Source organism: Arachis duranensis, chromosome 9 (genome assembly GCF_000817695.3).
Source record: "Arachis duranensis cultivar V14167 chromosome 9, aradu.V14167.gnm2.J7QH, whole genome shotgun sequence".
In the NCBI taxonomy this organism is placed as follows: Eukaryota; Viridiplantae; Streptophyta; class Magnoliopsida; order Fabales; family Fabaceae; genus Arachis; species Arachis duranensis.
Window position 1 is genome coordinate 105,379,922 of NC_029780.3, and position 8,470 is coordinate 105,388,391.

The 8,470-nt window shown below is 34.4% G+C and overlaps 2 protein-coding genes across 3 annotated transcripts; one reads left to right on the forward strand and one right to left on the reverse strand.

Annotated features, from left to right (window-relative positions):
• Nucleotides 1–1,149: 1,149 nt before the first annotated feature.
• LOC107466643 (putative glycine-rich cell wall structural protein 1) lies at nucleotides 1,150–2,023 on the forward strand. The gene is made up of 2 exons (XM_052254365.1): nucleotides 1,150–1,297; nucleotides 1,361–2,023. Exons 1-2 carry the CDS (start codon nucleotides 1,150–1,152, stop codon nucleotides 1,771–1,773), a joined length of 561 nt encoding a protein of 186 aa, XP_052110325.1. The 3' UTR covers nucleotides 1,774–2,023.
• A 1,719-nt stretch (nucleotides 2,024–3,742) lies between these two features.
• Nucleotides 3,743–8,464, reverse strand: LOC107466642 (protein BTR1). 2 transcript variants are annotated; one of them, XM_016085638.3, is made up of 8 exons: nucleotides 8,210–8,464; nucleotides 6,942–7,180; nucleotides 6,739–6,845; nucleotides 6,261–6,454; nucleotides 5,540–5,604; nucleotides 4,426–4,521; nucleotides 4,278–4,339; nucleotides 3,743–4,151 (listed from the first exon to the last, which is right to left on the reverse strand). In XM_016085638.3, the coding sequence occupies exons 1-8, from the start codon at nucleotides 8,295–8,297 to the stop codon at nucleotides 4,055–4,057; spliced, it is 948 nt and encodes a 315-aa protein (XP_015941124.1). In that variant the 5' UTR covers nucleotides 8,298–8,464; the 3' UTR covers nucleotides 3,743–4,054. The 2 variants fall into 2 exon arrangements, with proteins under 2 accessions (XP_015941124.1, XP_015941123.1); XM_016085637.3 differs by having other exon boundaries at nucleotides 5,540–5,667.
• Between the last annotated feature and the right edge of the window lie 6 nt (nucleotides 8,465–8,470).

Here is an 8,470-nt window from a genome sequence, read left to right on the forward strand (position 1 = left end):
TCAATAAAAAATTTTATTTGTTTAATATTTTTGTCTAAAATTGACAATTTTTTTCAATTTTTTACGCCAAAACCTAAATTTTTTTCCACACATTTTTTAGAAATAAAAACAAAACAAATCAACTCGTATAATTATTAGACTCGTCGTAAACAATTCAGACCTTACAATTGAGGCCTATAAATAAAAAAAAAATATTCCAATTCGTATAACGCACGAATTTAAACAATAAACCTTACTTAAATAAGTCGGCCTAAGTTATCTGATAGTCCTAATTTCAATATTATACATAACTAGATAATCATTTTTTATTTAATATTTAATATAATAATCAAATTTTAAAATTATTATTTTATTTTAAATTTTAAATTTTAAATTTTAAATTTTAAATTCTAAACTTAAGACACTAAATTTTTACTTTAAACACCTCAAAAAATAAATGCTAAAAAGGTAATATTTTACATAATTTTTTTACTATTATTAACTTATTATAATACTATAATAATAAAAATATCTATTTTTTATATTAAATATGTAAATAATTATTTTAAAAATTAAATATAATTAAATAATTATATAAAATATTTTACATTGTAAATACATTAAAATTAAACACATAATTCAAAGTTAAATTAACCCAAACTCAATCTAATCCAAATATTCTATCCAACAATCAATAATGTATATAATATTGGTGTCAAATATATACACAAGACAATTTTGATGGGCAAAAATAAAGGACAAACATTCTAGTATTCCACCACCAAAGACATATATTATTATGATCACACTCACCCACTACTAATTACAATGACACCACCACCGTCTTCTCCACCACTAAGAGATCCCTCACAACACGTTCCTTCAGAAATATATCATATGATATCTATAATGGACCTAACAAATGCTTAATCGAACCTACTAGAAGTCACCTTTTCAATGTGTATATATAGTGTCCCATGCCTCACACTTTCATGCACCAATAAGTTCTTGCTTCATGCCTCAAGCGGTGAAATAATAACAACAATAATACATTATATTGTATAGTCTTTTATCAAGCTTAATTGATAGACATACTCATATCGTAAATTCTCCTATATACTGTCACATTCTCTTTGTTGAAGTGTAGAGAGACATATAGTGTTAGAGATCATGGCAAGCTCCAAGGTTATTGGAGCTGTTTTCATTGCTTTGTTCATTGTGGACATAGCATTTGCTGCTAGGGTGAAAGACAGCTTCTTAGGTGGTGGAAAAGGTGGTGGTGGAGGAGGAGGAGGTGGTGGTGGCGGAGGAGGCGGCGGTGGTGGCAATCTTGGAAGGGGTTCTGGATATGGATCAGGTTATGGGTCTGGTGGAGGAGAAGGATATGGTGGTGGAGCAATAGGAGGAGGTGGTGGCGGCGGCAGAGGAGGTGGTGGAGGTGGTGGTGGTGGTTCAGGAGGATATGGATCAGGTTATGGATCTGGGTCTGGGTATGGATCAGGATATGGCTCTGGTGGTGGAAAAGGTGAAGGTGGTGGCGGCGGTGGAGGAGGTGGGAGAGGTGGAGGTGGAGGAGGTGGTGGAGGCCTAGGTGGCTCCGGCTATGGCTCTGGTTATGGTGAAGGAAGTGGTTATGGCCAAGGAGGTGGCATTGGAGGAAACGGTGGTGGCGGTGGCGGTGGAAAAGGAGGAGGAGGTGGTGGCGGCGGTGGCAATAATGGAGGTTCCGGCTACGGAAGTGGGTCCGGCTATGGATCCGGTAGTGGAGGTGGTGATGAGGGTGAGTCTCCTTAAACAAATTAAATGAAGGGTTAAAAATATAAATCAGTTTTTAAAATGTATTTAAACGAAATAGGTTTTGTTTTGATTAGGTTTAATTTGCATTCAAACTATGTTGGTTTTCATATATGTGATCTCCAAAAATAAACTATAGGGTGGTTTCATGGCCATCCTTCTTCATGCATGCATGGTAGTGTTAATATTTAGTTACCCTTCGTTGTTAGTGATGTTATCAAGCATGGCATTAACAATAATATTTCTGTAATTGTGTCTTCTCTTCTCCGATCCTCTTCCTCCTTTCTAGAGTATTCTTGTCTTGATTATTTTTATCTTAAAAAATTGATGTGATCAAAGAATATATATTAACGTATTGTCATTGTTAAAGATATATACTTATTAACAGTACTAGTTATTATTATCAAAGGAGAAAAGTTGTTTCAATAATAGTTTCATGTAGTTTTTAAATCGAACAGATCAAAATTCAACCCAAGTAAGTACTACAAACTTTATAGTAACTCATTGTGAGTAGCTTTTCTATTTAATTATGACTTTGAAAAGAAATGTTCCGTACATTTATTATTTCAGAATTTCAGCAAGCATGCACTCTCATTTCTTGGTTCGAAAAAGAAGTTTAGCTAATATGTGTCCTAAATCCTTTACATTATTATTTCCTTGGTATGATAATTAATTACTGTACTTATGCTCAGCAATGTAACGCATGTGGGACACTGAAGGCTGGTTTACAATGACAGACATTTGTTTTACATAACTATATAATTTGCAGACCTACAGGTCCATCATTTTTATTTTTCTATTGTTTTTATGATGATACTACTTACCGGGGTACCAAAAAATCATTTGCTAATAATATTTATGCTGGTTTTTTTTCTTAAATAGCTCTCAGTCAAATGTATGCACGAATACTAAAGCATAAATAACTAACGCATAAAAAACTACATTATACATAATAAAACACAATGGTCAACTTTACCTAATATGAAAAAGTTGCTATTTTTTTTTTTTTTGTTGAATGCATTTTTTTATCTAAATAACTGGGACGAAACCATACTCATGAAAAACTATTTCATTGTAACCTGTTTAACCCAACTTTTAATGACAAGAAAATACACCCAATTTTTGAAGTCTCCAAACACACGGTAATGATTCAAATTATAGTTCAAACTGTGAACTAAAGACAAGATTTGCCCGTTGTAATGTTAGAATCATTCATATTAAAATTACTTTAGACAACTCTTTTCCGCCACTATGGCTCGGCCATGAGGACCCCGCCACAACTTTGAAAAAGCTTGATGAACATTTTTTATCAGTTTCGCATGCTTGTGCCTGCAAAGCGTTAAAAAGAGACTTGGAGTCTTGCACAAGCAAAGAAATTCAACCGTTACAAGATCCTAAACAGCCACCACTTTTGGCATCCTCACAATCACAATGAAACCACCACAAAAGAGCACAGAAGATTGTCAGTTATTGGACCTTATCTTAGAAACCCGTGATTATGTCTTGTCTTGTTTCTCGGGCTTTTTGAAATAAAATATACAAATGGCAAACATGCTTATTGAATTATTTCCAATAGGGCTCCTATAGAAAAGCTATCAGTCTATCAGTCTTAAAACACAACAAAGATGCAACGATATTGATTGGTAGTGCAGGCACTCATTCAACCAAGGCAAATATTTCATGAACATGATCATAATTTGGGCCAACATCAAGCCCATTAATAATAATAGATGGCACATCAACGAAGTACAATAATCCATGACCAAAAAAGGTACAATTAACAGCTATGTTCAAATAACACTACCCACAATGCACAATACCACAAAAAATAATAATAATAACACTAGCCACAGCTTGATCATGAATAAGAAATACATGACGGTAACTCGCAAGTGAAATTCTTAACTCAATTTCTATGACAGCAAATAAATTTTCTCAAATCCTATCTCAGGCCAGTAACAGATGAAGATACAGAACGTATATGATATTAGCTACTGTTGACTTACAACAAAAGAATATAGTTCTAAATACTACACTTGGAAAAGGCAATAATGCCCTTTCCAATCGATCTTAAACTGACAGGGTTTGAGAATAATTCCTATAAGACCGCTCTCAACAAAAAAAAATCCTGCCTCTCGCTACAATAAAGATCTCCCAGAGTATATCATATGATGAGAAATAATGTAAACAAATCCCAAAAATTCAGCAAATGTATAAGCAATTAGCAAGCAGGTTTCACTACGCATCTAGAAGCAGACTAGTGCATGCAAACTACCCTACTCTACTCAAGAACCCTCTCAGAAGCATAAGCAACCTTCTGCATTATCATAGATTCAGCTGTACGTATTGCTCTCTGGGAACCCGTTATAGTAACTTTCCTGTATAATAAGGAAAGTAGTGTAAAGCATTTTGGTAAAGGAAATTATTTTGGACATTTGATCATTGATCTGGCTTATATTCTGGATATGAAGGGTGAAAAAAGCCTTGATAGAATAAAATCCTACCTGTCTGTTGTCCCAGATATGTAATCTCCTCTGTCTGATATCTTTATCCTTGCCCCACTAACCTGGAAAAAAGTTAAGACTTACTTGGGTTAGTTTCTTAATTAATTAGTCACTGTAAGCCATGTAATACTCCCAGCCATTGACAAACCTGACTAATATCCATTATATTCCTTCCGCCACGACCAACAACCAATCCTATATGGCCATCTGCAACACCAATGGTCAGCGAGTTACTCCGGTCCTCCTGGAGAACAACAGGAACTCTGTCAGTTCAGACATCACCAATTCACCTTCAGATGAAGATGTGAGGAATTCACTACTGACTACAGGTCATATAATCCCATGATAGCATGCTTGGATTTGGCCATAATTTTCAAATTGCCAAAATCATAATCTAAAAAAATTATTCACATGAAACTGGATTTCATAAAGCTCATCAACTAAATCTCAAGACAACAGCAGTACTATATTAAGCATGCATTATAACTAAGTTTCATACTGTTCTTAGTATACTAAACAATGCAGTGTTGACAGTTATTTTTTTAAGACTTCCTCCATTTAAAATGCAAGATGCCATCACATAATGTGCTTCAGTGGTAGTTCCCCTTATATATGTGATATTAGATCCTTGTCTAGTGCTGCAAAAATTTAGTTTTCTCATTATCACAATTGCGGGAAGAAAGTAAAATTAGATAAACAGATCATATTGAAACCATTGGATCCGCCATTATCAAAACCATAATTTTCATTAAAAGCTAAAACCCAAACAAAAAGGAATTCTTTAAGTTTCTCTTAAAATGTCTTCTAGTATTCCATCACAAACCCTTTCAAGTTTTGACTGAATTCTCTTTAACCTGATCCTCTTTTCTCACTGGGACCTCCATTGGTCTATGATTCAAATGATCAAACCAATCATATTCTACCCAATGGATGCTAATCTAAGCAAGAATAATAACTCCTACTCTTATCTTCTCATGTATGTCTATTCAACCACCTTAGCACACAAACTATAAGAAGCTAAGCATGTTAACACTGAGAATGATAATTCATGAGAAGAATTAAATAAGTAATTCCAGGATAAAAAAAAACACTTGATTTTTTGTTAAAAGTTTCATTTGTCACAAGTCACAACATGCATGTTAATCGGCATCCTGTAGAACAAGAAAAGGGAATTCAACATCTTCCCCTTTTTTATATTATTATTATTAACTCAGTAGAAAATCCAAAACAATAACAATACTAAATTAATGGAACAAAAGAACCTTGCTATTCTGGAACTTTCCTCCAGCAGCACCATTTGGTCTGTAGTTCGCTGCATTGTATGGTGCTGGTGCAACAGATGGAAGCACATATGTATATGGAACACCATGATAACCCGAAAAGTAAACACCTATGTCAGTTAACAATATTATACTTAGCATTAAACTCACCAAAGTAGCTCATCACAAATTTAGCACCAAATTAACTCATCATAAAACATTTTCAATATCTTCATTTTCATTGAAATGAAAATTTAACAAGGGAATTAATATAATATAGAAAGATGAGCATTCCTCTAAAAATGGATGATTAAACTATATTAACTCCATTTTTACCTCAATATACAAAACTATAAGCAGAACATACTTTTGCCATAACTATCTTCTACATATCTCCATGTATAAGTACACAACATAGTAGTAGAGAAGCAGATGGGACAAGTTCATTGAGAAGGAAAAAAAAATAAAAAAGTGCCTACAAACCCATAATCTTATACAAAAAGAAATAATCCTACAATAGCAGGGAAAGATATTATGGTTTGAGGCAATGCTTCCATATACTAACTTCATGCAATCATGGGAACCCATACACACAAAACATGGACAGTGGAGAGTTCAATATTTTACTATTAGGCCCTCCAACTCCAAAATATACATTATAAACATACAGATTACTAACATGTAAGAATGAATAACATCCAAGGTACTAATTCGGAACACTAACCTGGATATGAAAATGGAGAGTTCATGGACTGCGAATAATGAGGATCTTCAGCTAACTTAGAAACAATTAAATCAACTGCACGCATTTGCTCATCAAGAGTTCCTGTCAGTGTCACTAGCCTATCATTCAGTCCGTAATAATTATTATCCTGAGGAGATATCTTAATTCCAGCCTGAGATTCTTCAATGAATGACCTGACCAAAGGCAAGAATTTATGCTCTAAGCTTTTATCACCAATCATGTGTAATTTAAAAACAAAGAGAAAGGGTCCTACAATTAAGAACTCTCTCTTTTCTGACATAATTTAGGGAGAGCAAGGGGAAATAAAAGCTGGAACACCAAAGAACCACATGAAATCACAATACACCCAGAATCATAAATTAAGACATAGTAGTATGATAGTATCAACAACTACTTTTATCTGTACATATTTTAAAAAATTGTAAATAGATAACTTAATGAGGAAAAGCAATAGTACCTAATGGTAGCACCTCCCTTGCCAATTATACCACCACAAGAACCATTTGGAACAATGAGTCTCACTTTTGTTTTTGGCTCAGCATCATTTTCATCCTCACTTTGAAGCTAATGACACAAGGTAAATAACTTTCAGGAAAACAGGAAATTGTAATACAAGTTTTCATTCTCTTCATTACCAATCAAATTGACATCATAAATTACCTCACTGAGCAACTTAGACAGAATAAGTTCAACAGCTCTTAGGATTTCATTTATTCCACCAGATACCATGATAATCCTATCAGTAGTCCCAGGAAAGAATTCATGGTTGCGTGATAACTGGATTCGTGCCCCAGATTGTGACTGAAAATCAGTGATGGTTGAACCACCCTTTCCAATAACAGAACCAGCTGCAGAGTTTGATACAAGAAACCTAACATATGTTGGCTTCTCTGCGGAATCTGCAAGTGATCAACATAATGTCATATAATATTAAATAAATAAACAATTAAGACATTTACATATTTACAAATAAGAGTATAACTTTTGGATGCAACAAGACAGAAAAACTATCGAACATAATTTTAAGCTTCAATTGACCAGATTCTATATATGAAACAACTTGCCTCATCTTATGAGGGGAAAAAAAAAACCAACAATGCTTCCCTTCAACTACCACTATGTACAACATAATCATTGCAAAAACTTCAAAACTACTTCCCACTTGCATAATAAGAATAATAAAAGGAAACCAAATCTTCAATCAATGTTAGCCAAAATAATAACAACCAGAACCAGAATATCCGGTTTATTTAAGCAAAAGTTGAGCTAAAAAGCTCAACCCAGAGAATTTTAGAACACTTATGTTAAGGATATATAATACTGCCAAGTAAGAGTTAGTTCCAGTTGTGTGCTAAATCGGTAATGAGATGCCGAAAGTGGCCTAACTAGATTCAAACCAAAAGAACTCCAAATTTGACCAAAATGGAGTATATTTGGGAAACCTTCATTAGCTCCCTCGAAATTTAAACTTAATGAATGAAAACAAAATGAGCAAAGGAACAAAAAATAAATGAATAAACAAACAAATAAATAAATAAGCTCTCCTAGTTTCTGCCATCAATAAAACTTGGTAAGCAACAGCATATTATCCTTCTATGCAACTGAATATAAGCATATCCACTTAAATCTAAAGACCAAAGCAGAGAGATAAGAAATAAGTAAAACCCAAAATCAAATCCACTCAAAAAGCAGCTATGCATTTTTGTTCTTATTTTCATTTTCAGGATAACATAGCAAAAATAAAAAATGAAAACAGTGAATCTGAGGAAAGGTAGCGTGATTAGTGGCGCGTAGTGCAACAATTAGGGTTACGAAAGGAAGGTGTTGACCTTTAGAAGTTAGAAGAGCATAAGCGAGATACATTGAACCTGACCTACATTAGGGCACAGAAGCATGGAGAGAGAAAGCAGATCGGGATCGAGATGTACCTTCAAGGGAAGGGGATTGGTGAGGCGGCGAGGCGTGCTTCCTTGGCCCTTCCGGCGACGACACGTATGAAGATTCCGTCGACTCCATTCCCTTCTCCTTCCTCTTCTTCTTGTTCTTCTTGTTGCTGTTTCTCTGCTTCTTCCTCTTCCCCGAAGCTGATAACCAAAACCTATTCTTCTTTGAATACGCGAGAGAGAGAGAGAGAGAGAGAGGATTTCGAAATGAGATTTAAGAGCGAGGTAGAGACAGGGTTTCACAGC

Coding starts and splice junctions, on each gene's coding strand:
- LOC107466643 (XM_052254365.1), top strand. CDS start 1,150: ATGGCAAGCTCCAAGGTTATTGGAGCTGTTTTCATTGCTTTGTTCATT. Junction 1,298..1,360: donor TGGTGGCGGAGGAGGCGGCG/GTGGTGGCAATC, acceptor GTGGAGGAGAAG/GATATGGTGGTGGAGCAATA.
- LOC107466642 (XM_016085637.3), bottom strand. CDS start 8,297: ATGGAGTCGACGGAATCTTCATACGTGTCGTCGCCGGAAGGGCCAAGG. Junction 7,181..8,209: donor CCAATCCCCTTCCCTTGAAG/GTACATCTCGAT, acceptor GATCACTTGCAG/ATTCCGCAGAGAAGCCAACA. Junction 6,455..6,738: donor AAGGGAGGTGCTACCATTAG/GTACTATTGCTT, acceptor GCCTTTGGTCAG/GTCATTCATTGAAGAATCTC.